Below are 26,523 nucleotides of genomic sequence, written 5' to 3' on the forward strand. Positions count from 1 at the left end.
GATCACAGACATAAGTGGGTGGCAGACAGGGTCAGTACGTTCTTCTGGTGACAAATTTTAATGCCAGGCAGACCCTTAGTTTTTTCCAAATGCACTTGGTGTGCGTGTTCTTCATTGTGCTTATGTTTTGATGTCTGATTTTTCTGGTAGTGTGGCATTCTTTAATGCGACAGCATTAGACTTAATTCATGCAATTTCTCGTCCTGCATTAGTCACAAAACTCGCTGATTGGTTGATTGACGTACGTCACAAGGTTGCATGACCACGGTACGAAAATACAAAACTGAAAAGCAACGTGGAGCACGCAATTGGGAAAGGGCGATGCAAGCAGGTTGAAACAGGTTCTCGGCAGACTCAGTGCATGATTACATGCGCGCAAATAGCGATACGGTAACAGGGACAGCATCTTACATGTGATGAAATAACTGAAACATAAACTTCTAGCAGCAACGTTGCTTATCGTGCTGTCGCACTCCACTGTTAAGGTGACTTAAGGGTCCCCATAATTGCTCTCATGTCTACCTCTGCACAGGATCGCGAGAACACCTTCCCTCGGCATCTGAAGGCATGGTGCATCGACATGCAGTTGTCATCGTAAGTTTCGCCTTCATTTCCATCGACTAGAGATTTGCCAATATAAAGCTTTTGGTTGAGAAGTGAATACAAATTTTAAAAAAATTGCGTATGAATGGAATCAAATAATTTTATATCAGTGTACGCAGTTCAAACTTAAGGTGAATGATTTTCCTCTAAACTGGGCATTGAAATGAAATGGTGATATTTCAAACAAATTTTGTTTTCACCCGACATCACCACAATTTACTATACCTCTAAAGCACATCAGGCTTTAAGGTAAGGGGAATCGTATAGTAGTAATAGGAAGAAACATTATTTTGTAGACTAGTGCATTGTTTACTGTTCTTTTGATGAAAACTGCATTCAGTAAAAAAAAAAAAAAAGTCTGATACTATCACAGTTTGGCCTAATGCTCGCATGACAAAAAAAGCCTGTTGAATGCTGTCATGAATCATTGTAAGGTGGCCAGATACTGCCTTACTGAAAGAGTGATGCCAGTGGTAGATTGTCAGAGGGGCAAGGCAGAGTTAAGGCAGTGCTGGCAAAGCGCAGCAAGACAGCTCGCGAAATGGACGCAACAGCAGCTACCTGAGCGCTGGTTGTGGAATCGTGCCTCAAACACAGCGTTCACAGCAATACGTTGCCCGCTTAGCCCTTGCGTATCATTTTCGTCAGACTGCAAGCCCCAGGATGGGCCCAAACGCTGTCACTATCCGATGGTGCAAGAACGAAGCCATGTGGTTCGCCCCGCCTGACGCGGTGTGGTCGGTTGTCTTCGAGCTTAATGTTTTTGTCGTATTCTTTCGTCTTGTCCTCTGTGGCCTGTGATACGCAGTTTCTAGATTCTAACTGGCGAAAAATGAGAGTGATTGCCGCAAAACAGCCACATCAGAGCACGCATGCCGTATCTCTTATCGTAGTGAAATGATCTAAAACGACAGGATTGCTGCCACTTGGGTTCACAGCCAGCTGTAGACTACATCGCTGCATGGAGGGGAAGTTGTTTTCCATCCCATGAGCCCACAGCGGCCATTCTGCGGCACCTCTCGATGGCCCTCGGCGCTTTGATTTTATGTAAAGCTTAGCGTACCGCTTGTGGGCCTTTAGTCGCATGCTGGCAGTTTATTATACTTCGCGGCGTTTTGCAACAAGTTTACACGATCATATAACTTCTGATTGTTTAGAGGGTTGGAATGGTTTGAAGAGTGAAAGTATAGTGCGAAGTGAATTGAATAGTAAATATTATTCTCAAGCTATTCAGAGTTTCGGACATACAAACCCCTACTGTCGACGCTTGCTCTTGCTTTCGTATAGTACGAATGACGGGCTCCACAAAAGTTGTTACATATTCTTCACTCTTTTCTGCATAGGAATGGCGTTGCAGTCCTGATGGCTGCCCTGAATCCCCAAGTTTCTCAGCAGCTCTACTACGCCATTGGTGAGCTCATTTGCCGAGTGTTTTGACTGTACCACTTTCTGATATACCACGTGAAACATAATCTTCTCTTGTGACCTTTTACTGGGATTGTGAAGCTGAAGGACATATGCATAGCTGTCCACCCAGCAAGTGTCTGCGGTTTCGAGGCTGGCCAGATCAGCATATATGTTGAAACGTCACTTCTATGGCAAGCTTTGAAACTACTACAATTAATATGACTTGATGGTGTGCTGTCCCAGTGTCTGTAAAGGAACATTTTCGGTAGTCGACTGTTTGCAGCTAGTGCTGAAAAGACACTTTGGAAATCATTTGTTTGTGTTCTCATTAGGGTGTATGTACTATGGGGGACGGAAGTGCCCAAGACACACTGCCTCTGGCTCAAATACATCACTGTGTCACCAGAATGACCAAGTGGTATCAGAATGGCATGTCCACTTCATGCGCCAAAGGATGTTCGTCTGTCCTGCCTACCTTTTGCTTGATGCGAGAAGCAAAAGGTTTGGTGCGCCTCTGATAAGGTACCGGTAAGCTGGATTCCATTTTGGACAGCTATCAGAAAAGCCAGCAATGGGTTTTTTGCAAGCACCTATGCTTTCTGGGCACTTCTGTTCTCGATAGTACATATGAGTTACAGTGAGAGCTTGACACCTTTAGCCTAATGGCAGCCTACAAATTCTGCTCAAGAGAGGAGGTTGAACGTACAATGGCCGGGATGTGTGAAGCATGATGTGAGGTGCAACTTATTTTGTTTCTTGTTCTTGCTTCATATTTTTTCTCTATTTTGATTAAGATTGGGTAAAAGTCTGTCTGTGAGTATGCTGATGGCAGCATGATTGTATACATCCTAACATTTTATCCCTCTGCTTTCTCTCTAGGCACTGTGGATGTTCGTAACTTGGGCTCTCCAGCTGACAGTCCAGCCAGCTTCACGGACTTCACAGTGCTTCGTTTCTCGGAGCAGTACACGGTTAGTTGTTTAAGGATTCGGCACAGTCTGTTGGGTTGCTGTTTGTGGGTCGTGTTTGCCGCTTTTTCTTGTTCTGTGCTTTGCTCTTCTTTTGCCAATATGTGCGCTAGTCGTGATATTCATCTGATGAATTCAGTTCTGTGTTTTAATGTGCCTTCTTTCTTTAACACAATTTCATATTTGATATTGGAAAACTGCAACTAAAGCTCCTGTTTCTAATGTTGAACATTAAAACGGGAATAGGTAAAGAAGCATACTCACATAGGCCTTGCTATGTTTCTAGGCATACTGAAGAGCAAGCAGGGCAGACCTTGAAAAACAAAATCTCAACACTTTTGCTTGGGTATGCCGCCGCGGTGGCTCAGTGGTTATGGTGCTCGGCTGCTGACCCGAAAGACGCGGGTTCGATCCCGGCCGCGGCGGTTGAATTTCTTTGGAGGAGAAATTCTAGAGGCCCGTGTACTGTGCAATGTCAGTGCACGTTAAAAAACCCCAGGTGGTCGAAATTTCCGGAGCCCTCCACTACGGCGTCTCTCATAGCCTTAGTCGCTTTGGGACATTAAACCGCATAAAACCAACCAACCTTTTGCTTGGGTATGGCAATGCTATATCTTCACAGACACATAGTGCGCATTCCTGTGGTCGTCTTTTTTTTTTTGCCATCATTTTATTCATATCTAAATAACTCTCTATTCCTTGGCATATTAAAGTGCACAATTTGTTTCCGCACTTCTGAATTTCTTCTCCCCGTACAATAACTGAACACCTATTACTCAGAGGTAAAAGGTTGAAATGAATCATCCTTTTTCTGACAGGAGAAGGATGAAGAAGCACTGCTGAGCTACAAGTTTGTCCTTCCATCAACAAACCGCCGCTCAAGCTTTGTGTATAGCGACACCAAAGTCTACTGCGTGACGCGTGAGTATGCAGTTGCATGCATTTTTTTCTGTCTGACAGGGTTATGTTAGCAGTGAGCAAATGTGCCCAGTCACTAGGCCATGTTGAATTTCTCGGGATACTTCTAGCTGTACTATTCGTATTCACTACGGTAGCAAAGCGTCACTATTTTTATTCGATTCGGTTTGGAAAAGGTACTTTTCAAACACCCCTGGTTTACGATGTTTGCATATGGTGTCGTACAGGACAGGCTCTTCATCATGTTCATTTTTAAGGCAATTTTTAATGCGACTGGTTTGGCCAGCATACTTTTGTCACTTCTGTCTCCAACCCTTGTTTTTTTTTTTCTTTTTTTTTTTCCAGCTGGCAGCAATGTGGATGACCTGGATGTAATTGAGTTCAAGAAAGACAAGCTTCTAGGAGCAGGTAAGACACTAGTGAGGCTTGCGAAATAATCTGCGTCAACAGCTTGGTTTGGTTTATTGGTGTAATAAAATCTGCATTGAAGTACAAGAGCTGACCTGCATATGAACACAAACCTCTGTTTCCTGTAATGGAAAGTTTTTTTATTGTCGCTAGTTATCTAGCAACATGACTTATTCAGATGCAGAACTGCCGCGATGGCGCAGTGGTTATGGCGCTCAACTGCCGACCCGAAAGACGTGGGTTCGATCTCGGCAGTGGTGGTCGAATTTCAATGGAGGTGAAATTCTAGAGGCCCTTGTACTGTGCGATGTCAGTGCACATTAAAGAACCTGCCCCAGGTGGTCAAAATTTACGGAGCCCTTCACTACGGAGTTCCTCATAGCCTTAGTCGCTTTGGGACATTAAACCCGCGTAAATCATCAACCTTATTTAGATGCACTCAGTACAGCCATTAACGGTGCTGGAAACAGCAGGGACAGTTGTGGTGTGTTTTAATACAGTAGCATTTAGGTTGTCATCTCTCAAAAAATTTCCGACTTCTCTGTAACAAAATTTTCTGATTGGCCGAGAGAGATCACGTGACCTTTTTACATCATCGCAACCTGCCCACTGTGGCAGGTGGCAACTTACCCACTGTCTTGTGGGCTACCTGCCCCCAGTGGCACATGGCAACGAAATTGATTAAAATAAATTCAGTGCAATTAACTACTGCACCACCATGCCAGTAATGGTATGAGGACTTCCCGGGATCTGTTAATGCGAATGAGAGGGTCATGAGATCGTCAACACCATGTGACCACCTGTTGACCAGTCTTGGGGCAATGCCACGTTTGAAAATCTGAGGACCGCCAATGTTTTGGAAGTAGGCCCTCCCCGGAAATTGGATTAAGGAGGATTAGTGGGTCAGATTAATATAATCCCCAAGGTACTCAAAACATTCTAAAATGTGATGATTCAAGCATAGCATATAATAGCAATAGAACCGGTTGCAACCGGGGTTTTGGCGGGAAAAGTGCAAGACAAACAGTACAGACATGTAGACACCATAGCAGGCAGGCAACCTAAATGCGCTCGGATTTTCTTCTTTAAGAATGTAGTTGAGAAGGCCCTGGAGTTTTTTTTCTTCGTGTGTTCTCACCCACTGTCTCAGTGTACATGCTTCACCACCTAACATTAGCGAGCGCAGCAACAGAAGTGCACATATCTGCATCAGTCGCAATGCTATTGTTTGAGGGTGAAACGTGTACACTGGGGCAGTGGGTGAGAATGCACAGAGAAACCGTGTCTTATTTTTCATTTGTTCTAAAGAATGAGCAGCTGCTCAAATAATGACGATTGATGCTTGTTTCTGAAATTTCTTTTTTTTAGCAGCAGCTGATACTTGTTCCTTTGCTTTGCAGGCTCCTATGAGGGAACACCATTGTTCTTTTCACATGTCAACGGCATCGTGTGCATTCACTCAATTCATGCGCCTGCGCATGACGTGAGGTCAGTGCATCTTTATGTGTGATACTTTTGCAATATTCTTTTTCTTTGTGATATAGAAATGCGTTATCGGGTAGACAGTGAGCCTATTTGCATACAAAGTGCTTGCAGGATGTAGCTGCTGCATTGGCTCAGCGGCTATGGCATTCGGCTGCTGATCCCACGGTTGTGGGATAGAATCCAGACCGCGGCAGCCGCAGTTCAGTGGAGGTGAAATGCAAATGGTGCCAGTGTTCTGCGCGATGTCGGCTCACGTGAAAGACCTCCAGGGGTTAAATAATTCGGAGCTCTCCGCTAAAGCATTCCTCGTATCCGATGTGTTGCTTCGGGAAGTTACTGCTACGCTTGCAGGATGTAAAGCACTGTTTTCAGCAGTGTCACTGGCATTTTTGAAGTTGCTCAAGGGCTTGAAAACTTTGTGTTTTGATCATACATTTAACTGGACTGAGGGCATCAACTCAGTTAGTGACAAAGCGTGGGGAAAAGTTTAGCAGAAGCACATGGACAGGTTACTGTGGAAGTTGCACCACCTGCACGTTGCACTCTCGTTTGAGCAGTTCGTGAAACTGGCTACATCAAAATTGAGGATGAAAGCCATTTCCAAGTTTACTTAGCTGAAGCTGCGCAGTTTTCCAGCAAAACTTGAAATGCTTGTTGCCCTAGCGGCTGTAGGTCTGGTGCCACTTACTTTGCATGTTGAACATGATGCATCTCGGCAGAGTTGCAGACTAATCAGCTTCTTTCCACATTCATAAGAGTGTTGCGAAAGATAAGTTGAATGAATGAATGAATGAAAGTGTTTAGGCACTCTTACTAGGTTACTAGAGTAACAAAGAAGTGGGGTCACCAGGCAGAAAGCTGCGTTCATGCGACTTGAAAGCCACCCTGTACCCCTCCGCTGGAGCCTTTGAGTTCAATACATCTCTGATCGGCTGCATAAGAAACACAGGCAGTGCATGCAAAATAAATGACATATTTTTTATAATCGCGGTATGGACGCTATACACATTCAAAAAGGTGTGGTATTGTAATCTACGTGTTGGAGTTTCTTCAAGTGTAATGTTATGTTTTCAAGGATATTGAGGTAATGTGCTAAACTACTGTTTGTAAGTGATTGCGTATGGTGCATAGTGTGGCAGAGAGGCATCCATCAACAGGTTTGGTGCGGTTAAGAACTTTGTGGTATAGTCACTGCTTCTTCATTTTAATTCACTAGAATGCTAAAGCCAGCTTTCCTCAAGAGCCAGAATGGCAATGAATGGAGAAGCAGCATTTATACCACAGTTTTTCTATCCCTCATGCCGCCGCGGTGGCTCAGTGGTTATGGTGCTCGGCTGCTGACCCGAAAGGCGCCGGTTCGATCCCGGCCGCGGCGGCCTAATTTTGATGGAGGAGAAATTCTAGAGGCCCGTATATTGTGCGATGTCAGTGCACGTTAAAGATCCCCAGGTGGTCGAAATTTCTGGAGCCCTCCGCTACGGCGTCTCTCATAGCCTTAGTCGCTTTGGGACGTTAAGCCCCATAAAACCAAACCAAAACCTATCCCTCATGTGACCCAAGCTGACCTTTGATGTCACAGCCATTGTTTGGCTGTTGAAACTGAAACATGAGAAATGAAATTAAGCTATAAATTATTCAGCACTCAGTGGCGAATGCCACGTGGTGAACTATGTATTGGATGTCTTCCACATCATTACAAAGAAAAAAACGCTCAGCCAAATTTGGTTAAAGTAATTAATAAACAGTGGCTCCAGACTGCTACTTTGCGATATGCCAGCGAGGAGGGGTTATGAGTTTTACACAGTGCGACCATTAGCAATCATTTGTTTAAGTTGTTTCATATATGATTGTATTAATGATAGGCTGGTTCCTCTAATGCCATGATAATTAAGTTTATGTAACGCTTAATCTTGGTCGAGCAGGTGCCATTTCTGTGGGCCGGTGCTTCTCGAAGCTGAATTTTCAGTCTGGTGAAACTGGGTGGTTTGATATAAAACTGTTACCTTTGGATAATATCGGCAGAACTGAAATAAGTTTAATTGTGATACCTGGTGTAGGGCCGCCTTTGTGAATGATGACTCTGAAAAGATGCGAGAGGATATACAGTCAAGCCCACTTATAACAATATTCAAGTGCCATGGAAATACCATTGTTATAACCAATAATTGTTATAACAGGGTTGTGTATGAAAAAAAGAAAAGATGACAAACTTCAGAGCATTTATTGACAGTAAATACCCAGAGGGGTTTGATTGTTCTAATGCCTGTAAAAGCTCAATAATTCGAACCTCAGGGGACCAGAAAAATGTTCACGGATGACCAAAGCACTGACATCATTGCACCGGCGGGAGCTTTGCGCTCCTCCACGTCACAGGAACCAAGCTGGCCTTCCAGAAGTGATTCCTGTGGGAAATTCAAGAAGCATGCAGAACCAAGGGTGCAGCGACGGCTGACAGGAGAAAAACCATGCTGGCTGCACGTGCGCGCACTGCACCGACTGATTGGGAGTATGCATGGCACACGTAGCCAATGCAGCAACGCAGCAGCTCCCCTGACTCATTGGCTCCTGCCCCTGGGACACGTGAAATTTGTGAAGCGGGGACCATGGGGAAGTTAGCGAAGAACAGGGGAAGATGGGACAACTCAAGAGTGTAAAAACAAAGAAAAACGCGTCTGCACATTTTTTTCTACGAGCGGCGCACCTCTCAGACACGTTAATAATGGACTGCTCCTCCAAGGCTCCCTACCATGCTCTCTACTTTCTTCTCTGAATGGGCATTTTTTTCAGGGGAACGCACCTGTCGTTTCTCCTGCCTGTGTCATTGCGACACGCAAGCATCCTCGGCGCGCCCCATGGCAGCATTTCTGAGTGCGTGGTCACGGGTTCTTTTGCTTTTGTGGCCTCGCTGCGCCGGCTCAGTTCGTTGGTCGGCCCTACACGCACGCACTTTTGTGTTGTAAGCATGGTTTTGCTGGTGTGCTTGTAGCATTTCCATGTTTTTTTTTTCTATTATGGTTGACATTCAATTACCAGATTTAATTGTTATAATCAATATTGTGCCCTGACAGCATTGCTATAAGCAGTTTACTTTACCATAGAACACATAGTAAAGCTGATGGTGCCGCGACTGACCATTGTTATATCCATTATATTGTTATAACCAGTATTGTTATAAGTGGGCCTGACTGTAGCAATATTGTGAATACCCATTAGTATTGAAGCTAATAATTTTAAGGGTTTGTTCTGAAAGCGATCTTTATCTTCAGCTTCGCTGTTTTTGAGGTTTGTGAAAACTGTTATGGTTTCACTGTCATTTGTAGGACATTGGCTGTCGTTTCTTGTGTGCAGTATTATCAAAGTGATCTTACTCCTGGTTTTATCAGGTACGGCTGCTGTTGCACGTTTCATGATGCTGTTGCCAAGTGGTCCTGCAGCAAGGGCTTATTGTTTCACATACTGCCTTACTTTCAGCCGTGCTGTGGAACGCTTGCTTCAGGATTCAGAGTCCCCCACTGAAGATGAGAGAATGGAGGTGAGCAGAACACACCAGACTTTCTTTTCCTCTCTCTCTCTCTCTTTAGTGTTTCCATGGATGTTTGAGAGCAGATCTGACATGTAGCGTGCATCAAGCCTGTTTCAGATGCAAGCGAAAATGCTAGCGAATCCTGCCGCGGCAGCGGAAAAACCTGTTTTGAGTTGTCGCTGCGATGAACGGCGAGGTTTCAGCCAGTTGGAAATTTTCGCTGCGACGCGCCGCTCAATCGCTCAGTCGCTTGCATGTGAACCGGCCTTCAGACAAACTGATAAAGCTTCACAAGCATGATTTAATCGCAACGGGAGGGCTGTAGAATATCTCTGCGTCTAGGAAAAATATGCATGGACAGACTTTATGGCAGCTTCCACTCATCACTAGTCACTCAGGTCAAAATTAGTTTCCTTGCTATAGTGTGTAAACTCTTTCGTGTTAGTGAGTGTGCCTGTAAAGGCCGTTTTGGTAATCACCATTAATTGTGTCATGTTGTTTCTTGGTGACAACAGTGCACTGGGGTGTTAAGAACAACAGAACTGGAGAAGATATGCCTGGGTGAACTCGAGATAATTTATTGCTGCACTTTTTTGCTCATGGAATTTGGTTTTGGTTTTCGCATTCTGTGATGCCACAGGATGGTATACAGAACCACCACAGGTCTTCTTGTGTGCTCGTAGGAAACGATGGAGCAGTGAAAGCGCTGCTGTCCTTTGACATAGGTTCACATAGAAACCAAACACCCAAAACTCTTGGAGTAAGAAAGTGGTCTTATAAATTATCTAATATCCACTGCGATCTTCTCCAGTGCTGTGATTTGCAAGTGCTTACAAGCCCTCAGCAGCCAAAAAGAAAAGAATCTGAATATATTTGAGGTCCGTACTATTCTTAGGGGAGATGCTGGTATCAAAATGAGAATTTTTAATAGAGAGATCACAATGAAATTAGGTGGTTATATGTATTTCTTGTTCCTGTTTTCAAAATTGTATTTAATTTCAGTATACCTAGTTAGTATTCAGTAATTTTTACATAATATGGAAAAAAATTGAAGTAATTTTTTACGGGTCATTAAGATACCTTCCCTCAACATTTCTTGGCTCCGTTTGAAATAGAGCTGCAGCTAGAGACCTGCCGTTTGGAGCTATGCTATTTATATTGTTATTATGGTACATCATCATCTAAAAATGTTTAGTTATTTCTAAGCATCATAATTATGAAGTGTAAATAGGTGACATTATTGCTCACAAAATTTAATACATTCAACTCTGACAAAAAAAAATAGCATAGCTCTATAGTACAGCTATTTCTGATTTCAGTGGTATACGACGAATTGAAATTGCACTGTAAAAAAAAAATAACAAAAACTTCCATAAGGCTAGTCGGCAAAAAACACAAAATTGAGAAAAATCTCACTCGAAGTGCACACGCCAGATATTCAAGAGGTTTTTGTAGAGGCCTCAGAAAATGGCAGAATGCGGATGTTCTGACAGGATTTCACATTAGTAGTACCAGGATGTAGGGAAGAGCGCCAGCTTTCAAACAAGACCAGGATGACAGCCATCGGGGACTTGGTTGCGGGAAGCAACAGGCACGTAGTTCTGCTGCATTTTGCTCTGAAATCACCATTTCGGCGCTTTAGAGGCATCAAACTTATTGATTTCTTAATAGCTGAAGCTCGAATTTCACCTTGAAACTTTCTAGGTAGATACTTTAGAGTATATAGTAGACTGCCTTTAAGATGAACTTGAAGGTACCAGTAAATTTGTAAATACACCGAGGTGTATTCATATACTTCAGGGCAACATTTCTCACTCTCACTCTCGTTGTCCATTCCAGGTGACCAGTGTCGATGAAAGCAACTTTGCCAAGCTGCGTTCAGCATTCGTCTTGTTTTGCAAAAGTGAGCTGGTAAGTGGATTGCAGGTGGCAAGCATTTTTTTCTTTTTTTTTTCTGCTGAATTAGTGTAGGTGGTGGAAATTTTCACTGTACCCATTGGTACAATGCAGGAGCTTCTGGTATATTGCTACATAACCTTCCACATTGCATTTTGGCAAACTATTGTTAATAATACTGTTGTAAGTGGATAGTTTGGCTGATGACGGTACTGTACATAATTGCCTTCTGCGTAGTGTAGTGTGAGGATTTCCATGCCTAGCTAACTACATACTTAAAAATGCTTCTTGCAGTGTAGCTGTGGCCTGTACTACGGGTTTTCGAATATTCAATAATTTCAAATACTATTCGGTCAAATAGTATAGTATTCGATTCGATCCAATCCGAATGTTTGCTGTTTGAAATCTCGGAGTGTTTGTCTCTGGCAAATAACGTTTCTCGAACTCTTACTTCGAATGTTTCGGTTTAGCCTGCCTGGGGAGATTTTGCATAAAGTTGGCACACTCTGCTGAGTAATATAAACCTGATGTAAGTGCATAAGTATTTGCGTGTAAGTATACCGGGTGATTATTGTTATTTTGAAGACTGTGGGAGATACGTTGGTGCAGTTTGTGCAGGTGGATTGTATACCTAGGCAGACATGTGTGCTTGATACAGCTGAATAATAATTGGATGATTAACGAAAATGGAGTAGTCAACTTCATTCTAAAATCGCTTCATAGCCGCAGGCTGTTCATGAGAATCTGCCATTTCTTCGTGTCACGAGTGCACTACAGACACACACAGGACTACCAGAGAAACTGCACATGTCATTGTCGGTTGACACCACTCGGCATACTAGTGCATGAGAGGTCCTCCCACAGATGCGCAGTTTCACACAAAAAACCGCTCGTCTATTGCGACACCAAAGTGGTTTATTCTATACCGCTTTCCTGCGGCAAGACGTACAGCCTTTGTCAAAAGTAACCAGGCTGCATTGTTTGCTTCTAGCTCATACAGTGGAGCCCTTGTGGCTTTCCTAAAGATCGAAAGGTGTTGGAAGGTAAGAAGACCCCCTGTCCTTACCTTTAACGACCATTTCAGCTTCAGGGAAGCTGTAAGGGCTCCACCGTACGAGCTAGAAGTAAACCATGCAGCCTGGTTACTTTTGACAAAGACTGTACATCGGCCATACAGGCTGCTGCATACATGAGCGGCTGTTTGAACACTGCAAATCAGTGAAGGGGGCAGTTTCGTCGAACCTTGCTGTGCATTGCCGGAAGTGTAAAGATGGTTTCCCCCATTTGGACAGGGCAAGTATCTTGTTCAGTCACCCAGATCGGACCTGCAGGGAGTTAGTTGAGGCATTTCTGATAAGGCAGGAGTCAGAAACGTGTCGCCTCGCCTTCTATCAATCTTTTGGAAGAAGAGATTCGCGCTCTCGGGGAATGTGTGGCCACAGGGTGATAGCAGGTGCATGTCGTGTGTTAAGATTGCTGGATGGCTTTGTTAAGAGGAGGCGATTGATTAGCCTCCCGCTGCATGCGGGTAACATTAAGGGCTGTCGCGATTTTATGATGTGTTCTTTTGTTTTGTCATTGTGCTTGGTGCTTATATATGTCACCCTTCTAGAAATAAAAATACAGTTTTTAGCGCTCGTGTCATCTCTTGTTTCTTCCACTACATCCTGTGTTTTGCTCTGCTTTAAAGGGGTCCAGAAACACAATCTTAGTTAACTGTTTTGCCTGTTGATTGCATACAGTGAGTTATAATGGTGCTATTAGCGTCGGTAATACCGCGTATATTCCGTTTTTTAATATTTTAGTGTCCTCCCAAAAACAACTTCATGGCTCTGATGGTGTCGCCACACAGTGGCGGGTTTTTAGCAGCGGATATGACATCACCTGGCGCTAGCTTGATGATCGGACAAACAGTAAATATACTTCAAATTGTGTGAATAAATAGACACATTTTGTCACCTGTCTGCGTTTTATATTAGATCAACAAAAACAACTTGTTCGTATTAGATTAAAGCCCTGCAAAGCAAGTAAAATAAAAATACCCCACCAGGGGCGCTCTGGCATGGAAACGACGCTGCTAGTCTCAGCAAGAACGAGTTACAGAGAGCAGGCAACCATGGAGTACAAACTTCCGCGACGTGCTCTGGCTGGCTGTTTTGATCGGTTGCGCCAGGTGCCGTCATTGGGAGAGAGAAATGGGAGTGGGAAGCCCCACCAAAACTGAGTTGAGGGCAGCGTTTTGTTTGCTTGTATTTTGAAATTTCTTCACTGAATAACTCCCGTTCCTGTGCATCGATTCCTGTAGTTCTTTTTGAGTCATCATCTGTGTGACATAAAGAACCCACCTGAAGTATAGCCGGTATCCCCTCAAGCAGTGTTCGCAGCCCCTTTAAGATGAATCCATGCCAACTTGCCCAGTTTTCTGTTCTCGCCCTCCCACGGCGCCCTAGTGGCGCAACCTCCTACTGCAGGTATACGATGCGCAGGAGTACAATTCCGGTTATTTTTGGGTCCCCCCTGATAGTTGGGCTGATGATGGTGGTTGCCTGTTTGTTAAGCCAAATGGGCAAGCGCTCTATCCAAGGGCATCGTGGATGTTTCTTCTCAAATAGCTTGACGTAGACAGGTTGATCCTGACGCCCAGAACTGTCGCATCTTGGTCTCCCTGCGATGCAGCTGAAGAGCGAGGAAATCGTGGACAACATCTTCCCGGGGCGTGCGGAGCCGTCCAGCGAAACGGACTCCGCTCTAGACACGTGCGTCTCGCAGCTGGGCTATCGGCTGGTGGACGACGTGCCTGCTAAGGACCCACGCTGGACACAGCAGCATGCTACAAGCAGCAGCGCTGCTCTCACCTCGGCATCACTCATCATCCACCAGCAACTCGAAGATAAGCTGCGAGCCCACCAGCTGCTCTTGAACTTTCTCAAGGGCGTTGGTCTGTGGCCAAAGGTATGTGTAAGGTCTCTAGTTTGCCGCGATTCCACAAAAAATGGCGGATTTAAGCATTTTGCGCATTGTTTGCGGTGCATTCCTCAACAGAGGCCTCCATGTATGGCTGCTTAAAGGGGGGATGAGGGCCTCAAAACTTGTTTTTTATTTGTTGACATAACTTGCTGAAACTTGGCACGTAGGTGTATCATAGAATGCTGATTTCAAATGTGCATTTAAATTTCAAAATATCTCACCTGGAAGGAGATTTATAACAAAATAGCATCCAAATTAGGCCATTTCTTACAGGCCTTTATACTAATTTATCGGTTAAAAAAGGCTTTTTTAAGAATAAGCAAGCATACCCAAAGGTGGACCACACATCCTAAAGCTTTCTTTTTTCCTTTAAACGTGATATATTAGCAATTAGGCCAAGTGTGGGCTAATCACTGCCACATGACTTTTTCTTTCCAACTTTGTTATTTATTTATGTTCTACAAAAGATTTTATAGACATTCTGTTAGCTTTCGGATGTGCTTTGGGCCTTTGCAAATGTCTGCTTATTCTTAAAAAATCTTTCTTTAACTGATAAACTACTATGATGGCCAGTAAGAAATTATCTAATTGTGATATTTTATTTTGCCATATATTTCCTCTCAGCTGAGATATTTGAAATCTGAACGCATATTCGAAATCAGCATTCAAAGATATACCCAGGTGCTAAGTTTCAGAAAGATATGCTAACAAATAAAAAAAATGTTAACACCCTCATCCCCCTTAAAGAGTGACAACATGTATAGCCTTTGTCAACAGTTGAGAGCCCAGAGGGGTGTGCTTGTAAGCCATGTATAGTAGAGCTCCGGGGCATTTGTACAAGTTATTATGTTTGGAGAGAAGAGAACCAGAGTTCCTCTTTAAGAGACTTGGAACACTGTTGATGCCACATGGCTTGGCTCAGGAACAAACCCACCTGGCCTCTAAACTTTTGACAAAGGCTGTACGTCAAGCTTTGTCAGTGCTGTACGGCGCAGTAATCTCCAGAATGGTTTGTGACGTGCTGATCAAGGCTTGGAGGGCGGACAGAATGGCACTAATGTCGGGGGCATCTTTTTGTCTGATGCGCAGCTCTATGCAGTCACCGTGCGAGGATCCCCAATGGCGACCAACCTGCTACTTCAGGAGCAGGCAGAGAAACTGGTTGCGGCCATGCAGCTGCGTTCATTGCAGTCCCAGTGAGTTATGGCTTGTTCATCATCATCATCAGCCTGACTACGCCCACTGCAGGGCAAAGGCCTCTCCCATGTCTCTCCAATAGGGGATATTCAAAATTCCGCAAGTGCGCTTTCCCGCATAACAAAGTTGCCCCAAACAAGATGGCTGATCATGCATTTCCAGCTGAAACAAAGCAAGAAAGACTGGTTTTTTGTTAGATTCTTCAAAAATACGGTTCTTACATTCTATCCACACCTTTAGCTCCTGTCCTGTAGCCCACGTAGTTCCTTTATAGCGACGTCGACCATCTTGTTTGGGGCAACATAGTTATGTGGGAAAGCGCACTTCCGGAATTTTGAATATCCCCTATTAACCCTGTCCTTTGCCAGTTGCGGCCACCGTATCCCCGCAAACTTCTTAATCTCATCTGCCCGCCTAGCTTTCTTTCGCCGCCTGCTACGCTTACCTTCTCTTGGAATGTTTGAATATTTGCACAACCCTTTATTTTTTCTTTGTTCATTTGCAAGAAAGACTGGTCTCTAATCATCTACCGTTCCTACCGTCCGCTCACCCTTCGCTTTAAGCCATTTTACTCTCGTATGACTTGAGCTTTCAGTGACAGTGTGTTCGCGCATAATATAGGGCTTTGATTCGTAGCCTTCATTTGTGTTTGTACATTTTCGTTTTAGGTTCAGTGCTATAATTGACGCTGGGATCAGACGTGCAGTCCAGGCATCCGGTGTTTCTGCTCTTGGGAAACTGACAGCAGTGGACCATTTCTACCAGAAGGTGAGTAAAGCCTCGTCATATTCCTCGTTCTGTGGGCTGACGCATTCTGTAACAGCAGCTTATTAAGGCAGGCAGTTCACCTTTCCGTTCTCGACATCATGTAAAAGGGTGTCTTGGGAAATACATTTTCTCTCTTTTGCACAGCAGGAACTTTTAACAGCCTCTGGTTCCTTGGTAACTTGGAACTGGTATCTGGTTCCCATTGTGCCATGACGCATGTGTTCATGGTGCTGGCACATTTAAGGGCCCTCGCCTGAGGAGCCATTGAAGTGTAACCATGTGACTGCCGCAGTGTTGGGCATAGCTGTTGTATTGTACTGTGAAAGCAGTTAACTGTTTGTTTACTGCGGAAAAATTGGAATTTCGGGTTGGTGTGCCTAAAATTTTTTAATGTGATGGAATTGGAGTCCACATTCTGCAAAAATGCTGGCATTTGTCACGAAATTCGCTGATTCTTCAAGAGAGGTTACGTCACCTTGTGACTTCATCGTAACCTACTCACCATGGCTGGCTGGAATTGAATTAATGATTGGTGGGTAGAGGTCACGTGACCTGGTGATGTCACCACAACCTGCCCATGGAAGAAAGAAGAGCAAGAAAAGAATGGCGAGAAAATTTGGTTAGGACCAGTCCGCTTTGGCTAGCAAAAGATCTCTAGGATCTCTAATGACATTCCACTCTTAAGGTGCATTAAGTGACCCCCCAAGTTTTTTCACCCATTTATTTAAAAAGTTCTTTTTATTGCAGCACACTATGGTGTTGCTAATTGAGTTCTCTCTTCATGATACAAAATAAAACTTGTCAAGAAAGAAAAAAATCTTTGATTGGCAAAATTTCAGACTGTCACAAAAATTCACTAAAATATTAACCTTATCTTGTTGGAAAATAGGAGAATAAAAAATCCAGAATATAAGTTTCGTGCTTTAGTACTGTGCCAAAAATTAGTATTCATAGTTACCGAGCTCTTCACGCTGAACTTTGCAGTCAGCAAAAAAGAAAAATCAATTGCTCGCTGCAGTGCTTTGGGCTACTCTGCAGTGCAGTGCCAAGATGGACCCGAGGCCGTCTTGCAGAAAACTGCCCGCTATGGTGCTGGTCGCACAGAATAGTTCGGAATGCGCCCGGCACCTTCAGAGAAGCCTGGAAATCAGTGAATATCCTGGGTAATTACTTTGCAAGCTACCAGGTTCAGCAGTGCAAACATTCGAAGTTTTCACTGCAGTTTTTCGGTCCAGCATTTATCCTTTATTGTGCTGCTGATGCTATACGGGGTGTTTCACCTAAGATTTTCTGCAATTTTTAAAAATAAGCTATTTGAATTAGATGCGCGCTTTTTCTGGCATAGCATTGTCAGTGGTGTAGTAGTACATCATAATGCAGCTGAGACGTGCTAACTAGCAGGCTTGTTAACCAATATTTAATAGTTAACTTTTAAACTATTACCGTTGGGCTCCTTCATTATTGAGAGGCATGTAGCCCACCGTAAGGGATGTCCATATCCGTTTTTAGAATATCGAGAACGCGATTATCCTCGGCGCTGTGGCCCAACAAATTTTGGCTATTTCGACGAGTTAGGTTCACTGGAGAGGTTGCTTTGCCTGCAAGCTTCTCAAACCGCATGTATTTTGGCGCGATGTAGGCGAAATTTGTTGGGCCACAGCGCCGAGGATAATTGCGTTCTCGAAATTCTAAAAACGGATATGGACATTACTTACGGTGGGCTGCATGTCTCTCAATAATTAAGGAGCCCAACGGTAATAGTTTAAAAGTTAACTATTAAATATTGGTTAACAAGCCTGCTAGTTAGCACGTCTTTGCTGCATTATGATGTACTACACCACTGACAATGCTATGCCAGAAAATGCGCGCATCTAATTCAAACAGCTTATTTTTTAAAATTGCAGAAAGTCTTAGGTGAAACACCCTGTACTGTCTTGGTTGTCTCGGGTAGCTTATTGTAGTTGTTTGGTCACTTTTTCATGTTTGGTTTGCATTGGAGATAGTGGCATGAAACGATTGCATGCTTAGTCAGCGCTCCTTCACTTAAACTGTGGTGCTTTCTCCCTCGTTTCCGCAGGTGTCGGAGTTCGACAAATTCTTTCCTGCACTGGTCGAAGAGGAGGAGGAGTTGAGGAAGGGCCTGTCTCCAAGGGATGAGTTTGCGCTAATCACCGAAGTGAACGCCATCTTTGTGGTGCGTTCAGCTCATTGTTTGAGCATGCCCATTTGTTTTACAAGAAGTCAGGAAAGTGAGCAAGAGACATAAAGTAGCTCATCAGAGGTGATAGCCAACATGCACTTAGTGGTCATTGTAACCGAAAGCTGGGCTGTTGGCTGTGAGCTATTTAAGGGGAGACGCAGGTACTAAAACGAAGTTTTTTATTATGAGAGATATCTTATTACAATAATATGTGTATATGTATTTATTCCTCCTGTTTGCAAAAATATAATTAGGTTTAGAATGTCTAAATTAGTTCCTGTGTTATAGGAAAATAACTGAAGCCTAATTGTGGGTTGTTAGCAAAAATTCTCCTCTATACCGTATTGTGCGTTTTTATCGTAAAGACTTTCAAAATTTTTCTTACCTCAACCACTGGCTCGTTTGCGGTGAAACTGCACACAGAGCTTGCGCATTATGGTAACTTTTGTATCATAGCAAGTTTTACAACGGTAATTACTTAGTTGAGCCGTGCATGATCCAAAAACGTAATCGTCTGCGTCGAGATCGGCGTACCGAAACCCAAAACACCGAGTTTTTGCTGAATGGCGGCAGTAGCGCCATCTGTCTTCCACAAAGAAATTAAACAAGAAAAACACAGCTCAGGACTTCGCGACATCGTCCTCCAACGCTTTAGGAGAGCCATGAAAGCAGACGATATAAGCTGAATTGGATAAAGTCATTGGACGAAAAAAAGACGTCAAACAATATTCTTTTAACGGCACAGCCTCGTTAAAATAGTTGTTTCTGGCATTTTTTCCGCTCAGTTGGCCGAAAATGTTCGAAGCGCTTCAGTTCAGACGAAAAGGCCGGAACGGCGTATTCAAAGGGCCCGCGCTGCTTGCAACGCTCGCCTTGGCGCCTAGTGACGCTTTCCACTGCAGAAGACAGATGGCGCTACTGCCGCCCTTCAGCAAAAACTTTGTGTTTTGGGTTTCGGTACGCCGATCTCGACGCAGACGATTACGCTTTTGCATCATGCACGGCTCAACTAAGTAAGTACCGTTGTAAAACTTGCTACGATACAAAAGTTACCATAATACGCAAGCTCTGTGTGCGGTTTCACCGCAAACGAGCCAGCGGTTGAGGTAAGAAAAATTTTGAAAGTCTTTTCGATTGAAATGGAGCCGCAGTCAAAGACGTGCCATGCAGAGCTATGCTATTTATATTTCTAAAGTACATCATCATATAAAAATGTTATGATCAGGAGGGAGTTCCTTGGCACATGTTGAAGGCTGTTGGGGTTCCTTGGGGCAAAAATGTTTGAGAATTCCCTTCTGTAGGCTTTTGCCCAGAGCTGCCAGAAACAACTGAGATTGTTTAAAAATGGGTCCTGGGTTTGTTCCTCCACTCGGAAGAAAACAAAAGTTCAACTGAAAACATCCGATGCCCTTTTCAGAGGGTCCTGCAAGAAGTGTGCCTGTTCCGAGACAAAGAACAGCTCGCTTACGAATCTGCCCGAGAGATCTCCGTTGAGTTTCGGCCCTGGACAACAGCCCTCCGTGACGTCATTTGCATACAGGTATGTGTGCGTGCATGCTTGCATGTGTTGGCTGGGGTGACATGTCCAGGACGCTGATTTCAGCAAAAATTTTTTTATTTCTTGATGCATTTGCATGAAAATATTTTGATACATTAGAAGTAACTGTGTGACTACTCTCACTGAATTGAATTGTTATATTTCCAGTTAATAGTTTTCGAATACAGTTGAGCTCGGATATTTGAAATTATTGGCTATATCAAACACAGATTATCCCCTTGAACATCCTGTGTAGAAATGTAGGGAAGTCGTACAGTATATCAAACGGTGCACTGGGCCCCTGGAAGTGGAAGTTCTGCTAGCGGCGCCTTCGACCACTTTTTGCGTGTTGAAACAGGATGACGAGGTGAAACTGGGACGTTCTTAAGGGTGGCCTTCGGTATCTTGTACTCATTTTCCATGCCACATCACTGTCACGGGGTGAAGCCAACTTTAATTAAAGCCTAGCGGCAGCCCTCGCCGGGTGTGCTTAGCTCGCTTCACTGCCAAAGGTGTTCTCAATTTAAATCAGCGATTATCCATTTTACAGGGTACTGTTAACAGGATTAAACATGGTAGGCAGGGTTTTGGTTCCAAAGCACTGTCTGCTATGCGTTCGATGAGAAGCAGGTAGGCCTAGCAAAGCCTTCCATGCAGTGTGCTGCCAGTGTATTAAGGCAAAAGCCTTTAATGCCTCATGCTGTCGTTAACAATCTGTGTCCATGTCTACATTTTGACGGGCGTCCACTGAGATATGCGAGACAGTTTCTGTGTAATTTCCTTTCCTCGAATACAATTTTCAGTTTCTTCATTACCGCCTCTCTCTTTTTTCACTGCCACTTCCTCCCTTCCTGTATGGTGCGGTAAGGTGTCCACCAAGATTACAGAATTACTGCACCATTTCCTTTCCTCAAAAAGCATTGCGTTCAAAGGGCAAGGCATCAGGGCAAGGCATCGCGCCGAACGGGTGTTGGCGTTTCATGGACTCCCTGGCAGTGCTACAACACGCTCTTGCGTTCCACTCCTAAAGGCAAAGCTTAAGCGCCATTAATTAGCAGTGAATTAGTGCTGAGTGATTAATCAGTAATTTGTCATTACTTCGTCATCAGTTATGTGTGACGTCACCAGTGTCACATAGGCAAAGTGGTGCGGAAAACGCTTTCACCTCTACGCACTTTAGACATTCAAAGTGCCCCCTGAATTTCTTGCTTCCAGGTTACAGATAAGCTTATCTACTTTAATTTTCTATTTATCAAATGATTTCGTGACCCTTAGTTTTATATATCCGGGTGTAACTGTGTTAATTTTTCCTCTGAATCGTGTGAAAAGGTTGCAGAGTTAAGAAAATGTGTCAGAAGGTTGGTGTGGCTTTCGTTGCATTTCTGTTGGTGTACTGCAGGTTAAGACATTCGTGGAATTTTTTTTTTCTTTTTTTTTTGCAAAGTATTATATTTGGTTTTGAATTTTTGCGATGCAGTGGCCATTGACGTATCTAGAGTGAGAAGAAAATTTCATAAATTTAAAATTAAAAAATTTGAAAACAAGGAGTGTCCTGACCTGCACTGCGTTCCTAGGAGTGCAACATGACAAACGTGGTCAAAATAGATAAAATAGATGTGAAGAAATCTCTGCTCCGCAAGTTGAGTATCTAAGCAAGACAACTGCAACTGAGATTAAAAAAAAAAAAACCATTGTTGAACAGTTTTTTTCTCAATGCACAACCACTGCAGTTCATGAAAATTTTTTTACAGTTCTTCCCAGTCAATTTTCAGTAATAAAACTTCAGGACAGCATGAAAAAACGAAGCATACAAGCAGATACAATTTTCAGGGATCAATTTTTGGGATTTCAAAGCCACCTCCCCCCTCAAGAGGCAGGAAAAGAGTGCTGGGGTTTAGGAAACAAACACGAGTTTCCAGTATCCTAACTGAAATTGAGAAGAAGTAGATGTGGGCAGGACATCTAAAATGCAATGAATAGATAATGATGGTCTGTTTGGGTGTGAGAGTGAATGCTAAGGGTAATGCAAGGGATGGCTGAGAGCTGGGTTGGCAGGCGAGATTAGACACATCCTGGGGAGCTGACTCGGGGAATTGGAGAGCATTATTAGTGGTCTTTGCCCTTCACTTGACGTAATCTGGCTGATGACAGTGAGGGCTGTGTGTTTAAAGTGGAGACTCCTGTATACTCATTTTTGAAGCGAAAAGCTTCACTAGGCTCGTCAGCATCGCGCTTCGCGTGAGCCACCTCTTGGCGCCGCCGCGGCGCGCCCTTCCTCCTCCTCGCCACCCCCTCCCTTCTCTTCCTCGCCACCTGTTTACCCTTCGCCGCTGCTAGCAGTTCTTGTCGCGTTCTTATCGCGTTATCGCAAAACATTGCGATAACGCCCGAGCGGCGGCGGCGGACATAAAAGAGGCCGCGGCGCGCTCCATCGCCCTCTTCTCCTCCTCGCCACCGGTTTACCCCTTGCCGCTGCTGCGCGGTCTCCGCGGCCGTCCCAAGAGAAGGTTCTTTCGCAAGGCGTTGCGAGAACGCACGTGTGAGCGGCGGTCGTAGAATAGACGCTGACATTCGCCATGGAAGGAAGAAAAGAAAACCCAGAAGTGGTAGCGAGGGAGTTGGCTCAAAATCTACACCGCTATCGTGGTGCTCCCAGTGCCTTGTGCGCGAACTGCGACAGCCATGACGTCAAACAAAGCACAACTGCAGCTTTTCGCTTGTATATCCAGGCTTAACCAGAGCTAAGCCACTGCCAATTTTTTTTTTGCTCTTGTTGACAGCTATAGTTTTCGCTCTCTCTGAAGATAGTTGCACTTCAGTTCTGAAATATATTGGAGTACTTGGTACACAAGTAAGTGAGCTTGTCATGCTCACGAAAGGCTAATTTGACACTCAAGTTGAATTTCGGACTTTGCTTGCTTTCATGCTTCTCTTGCAGCATGCTTTGACCGTCGCAAGCGCAGTACCAGTGGCAGACGATGCCGCATCTCGTGGACGGGTGTTCCAACAGCTCACTGATCTGGCTGATCTGGTCCTCAACGGCTACAAGGTTCAGCTGGACTCGTTGGCGCACGACCAGGCCGCCTACGAGGCGCTCGAGCTGCAGTACCAGCAGGACAGAAAGCGCCTCATTGCTCCTCTCAGTGGGTGCTTTTCAGTGCTGTTCCTCCCTTTTTTGGAGTTGTACCTTTTGCTGGTGGGCAAAGGCTCGTCTGTGTTGGCCACATTGAATCCTCTTTTGAGTGTGATGACATTTCAGCTTAATCCCTGGATATTTCATGACTTTCAGTGTATGTCACCCTAGGTGTGTATGTCAATCTAGATGTGTACGTTGCCCTAGGCTTATATGTCGCCATACTCCTAGGAAAACAGAGAAGTGGGGAGAATGGCATTGCGTGTGCTTGTCTAAGCACGCTGGTGCTAGTCTTGGATGGGTATTAAAGAAGGGTGTGTTGGAACGCTTGGTTTTCTGCAGCGCTTCGTGGTGCTTGCTGTAATCCTACCATAATGGCTGCAGATCATTTCAAGATAGTCACCTGAAATAAAGCTCATTTAAAAGCATAGCCATATGACTGCGAAAGTTTGTTTCGGCAACAAAATTAAATAATAAACTTAATAGCGTTTGCATTATTGGCGGCTTGGTGTTAGTATACTGATGCCCATGGTCACGGGGTCAAATCCTGGCCGTGATGACCACATTTCGATGGTGGCAATATGCTAAAACACCCATGTGATGTCAGGGGCATGTTAACGAACCCGAATTGGTTGAAATTAATCTGGGGCCCTCTGCTATGGTATCCTTTCTAGGCCACATGCTGCTTCCGAATGCCAAACCCCACATAACCTACCTTATCGTAGGTGTTGTTGGGGATGTCTTGGGGGGACTCTGTGGGAAACGATGTCATCATTTGTTATCAGCATTTGTTGCACCCACAGTGCATTAGCTAACAGAAAACGAAACTGTCAAGCCAGTGTTCAACTTGAGGGCACACCTTGGCAATATGCAACACTTTGCAGCTCTATCTGTGCCACTGTCCACGGCAAAAGGGGTCCCATTCAATAGCCGGGTCACCCGTAGCACCAGAAGTAATCGTGGGTCTTTTTCTCCCTCACAGTCAAGGCCACCCAGTACGAAAGGGCGGCTGCACTGGCTGAGAAGTTCTACGACTTTGCATCCCTGGTGGAGATCTGTGAGCTCACCAAGAACAAAGAGAAACTGGAGAACTACATGGTCCAGTTTGAAGAACAGGTATGCGTAAATTGTTCTCGTGCTTTTTTAAATCTTGAAAACTCACGCCTACTTACTCAATGTATATGTGGTAATGCATGTGTCACTGCTGTCGTGCTTTTTCATTATCCCTTTTGAACCTTGTTTTTTATGGCATTCCATCATAAGGCAGTTTTAGTATGGTGCGAAGTGCAACAGCTTGCAGTAAAGGACGATGTGCTTTGCATTGCCAATGAGGCAAACAATATTTGAGGCCAAGCTGTTGGGGATGGTCATGTTTCGAGTGTAGTGTGAGTAGGTGTTGAATGTGTAAGAAGAATAACATTGCCAGTATGGCAGTGCTCTTTGAAGCGAGGGCCTTTGCTTCGGTTTGACTTTATCGTCATTACAGCATTTTTGGCTATGTTCACAGACTAGAAATGGTGCACTGGGCTTTTGCCTTTTCTCATCAGCCATATAACAAAATGAACTGGTGATGAAGTTGCCGTGTTTCTCATTTAATTTGGCAAATTGGTTCGCCTCTAGGCACTAAAACACTTCAATTTGTTGACAAAAATAGTTCGTGTTGCAAACACTAGATGTCATGCACCACTGCAACCTGAGTTGTCCTTGCGGCCATGTTTGCATACGTCGAACTGAAAATGCTGATGTAACTGCGGTGTAATGTCCTACAAAAGGCTTGCATTTAGCGTGCATAAACATGCGCACACTATTCTCAAGCTCTCTATGTTGTCGTATACTTTTCAATGTACGTGTACTTTAACTGAACCTATTCTGTCATTTCATTGCAGGGTTTTGCAGAGTTCGTTTTCAAGTGGCAGCTTGACACAGGTGAGTTTTAGCTTGGAAAACATGCCATTAGGATGACCTGGGTCATTTTAATGCGTCACTCAGGTGGCTCGTTCTTTAGGTTCATGCTCACTTCTTTCAGTCCTGTTTTATGTGTGACTGTAGGCACCGATATGTAGCAATCTTAGCACTCGTTTTTTGCAACCTGCCATGATCGCTCACTTGTCTTGGTGCTCGGCTGCTGTTCCCAAGTTTGCAGGTTTGATCCCAGCCATGGCGCCAATATTTTGATGGAGGTGAAATACAAAAACTCCAGCGTGATGCGCGATGTCAGGGCACGTTAAAGGGACCCAGAAACACAATCTTAGTTAACTGTTTTGCCTGTTGATTGCATACAGTGAGTTATAATGGTGCTATTAGCGTCGGTAATACCGCGTATATTCCGTTTTTTAATATTTTAATGTCCTCCCAAAAACAAATTCATGGCTCTGATGGTGTCGCCACACAGTGGCAGGTTTTTAGCAGCAGATATGACATCACCTGGCGCGAGCTTGATGATCGGACAAACAGTAAATATACTGCAAATTGTGTGAATAAATAGACACATCTTGCACCTGTCTGCATTTTATATTAGGTCAACAAAAACAACTTGTTTGTCTTAGATAAAAGCCCTGCAAAGCAAGTAAAATAAAAATACACCACCAGGGGCACTCTGGCATGGAAACGACGCTGCCAGTCTCAGCAAGAACGAGTTACAGAGAGCAGGCAACCATGGAGTACAAACTTCCGCGACGTGCTCCGGCAGGCTGTTTTGATTGGTTGCGCCAGGTGCTGTCATTGGGAGAGCGAAATAGGAGTGGGAAGCCCCGCCAAAATCGAGTTGAGGGCAGCGTTTTGTTTGCTTGTATTTTGAAATTTATCCACTGAATAACTCCCGTTCCTGTGCATCGCTTCCTGTAATTCTTTTTAAGTCAGCATCTGTGTGACATAAAGAACCCACCTGAAGTATAGCCGGTATCCCCCCAAGCAGTGTTTCGCAGCCCCTTTAATGGTCTGAATGAATCCAGAGCCCTCCAGTACGACGCCCTTTATAGCATGTGTGTCATGTTTGGGATTAAGCCCCGCAATTCACAATTTTATTTACTCTTTTTTGCATGCATTGTTTTAATTCATTACACTATCGCGTCATACCCTTAAGGCAGAGAACTTAAGGGGGGATGAGGGGATCAAAGGCAACTTTTCTATTTTTCGACTTAGAGCGATGAAATGTGGCAGACTGGCTTAGAATAGCATTAAACAATCAGGTATAAAGTTTCACAATGACAGCTTCAGTAGTTTCCCTTTTATCACTGTTTATATGTTGTCCCTATGTTGCTTGCTTGTGGAAAGCCTAGTGTGACAAAAAAACAAGCTACAGGTCTGTAAATGCTTTTAATATTTACTAATAAGTGTGGTGTAAATCAAGACTCTCTTAATTTTTTTTAAAGATTTCTCTGCTCTTTTTTTTAAAGGACACAATATGCACCTTCTTTTAAGTTTTAAATATATCATGTGCTAATTACCATGTAATAAAAACATGCAAGCCTAAATGGTAAATCTGAGACTGTCTTGACGCAGACCACATTTCAG

At 44.1% G+C, this 26,523-nt stretch overlaps 1 protein-coding gene across 3 annotated transcripts in view; it reads left to right on the plus strand.

Moving 5' to 3' along the window:
* The window catches only part of LOC149332672 (nuclear pore complex protein Nup133-like), a 46,252-nt gene that overhangs the window by 9,333 nt on the left and 10,396 nt on the right, over window positions 1-26,523 (plus strand). For 2 of the 3 annotated variants that reach the window (XM_089558248.1, XM_089558250.1), the window contains 17 exons: window positions 533-594; window positions 1,947-2,014; window positions 2,890-2,981; window positions 3,797-3,899; window positions 4,242-4,304; window positions 5,705-5,792; window positions 9,261-9,321; window positions 11,152-11,223; window positions 13,014-13,121; window positions 13,885-14,160; window positions 15,265-15,371; window positions 16,041-16,140; window positions 18,218-18,334; window positions 19,758-19,880; window positions 22,816-23,020; window positions 23,993-24,126; window positions 24,897-24,936. In XM_089558248.1, the coding sequence (XP_089414374.1) occupies window positions 533-594; window positions 1,947-2,014; window positions 2,890-2,981; window positions 3,797-3,899; window positions 4,242-4,304; window positions 5,705-5,792; window positions 9,261-9,321; window positions 11,152-11,223; window positions 13,014-13,121; window positions 13,885-14,160; window positions 15,265-15,371; window positions 16,041-16,140; window positions 18,218-18,334; window positions 19,758-19,880; window positions 22,816-23,020; window positions 23,993-24,126; window positions 24,897-24,936 (1,819 nt within the window). The remainder of the gene's footprint in view (window positions 1-532; window positions 595-1,946; window positions 2,015-2,889; window positions 2,982-3,796; window positions 3,900-4,241; window positions 4,305-5,704; window positions 5,793-9,260; window positions 9,322-11,151; window positions 11,224-13,013; window positions 13,122-13,884; window positions 14,161-15,264; window positions 15,372-16,040; window positions 16,141-18,217; window positions 18,335-19,757; window positions 19,881-22,815; window positions 23,021-23,992; window positions 24,127-24,896; window positions 24,937-26,523) is intronic. The other variant, XM_089558249.1, reaches the window with a different exon arrangement.

The sequence above is a fragment of the Amblyomma mixtum genome, chromosome 8 (genome assembly GCF_055824585.1).
Source record: "Amblyomma mixtum isolate Tamu chromosome 8, ASM5582458v1, whole genome shotgun sequence".
Taxonomy (NCBI): Eukaryota; Metazoa; Arthropoda; class Arachnida; order Ixodida; family Ixodidae; genus Amblyomma; species Amblyomma mixtum.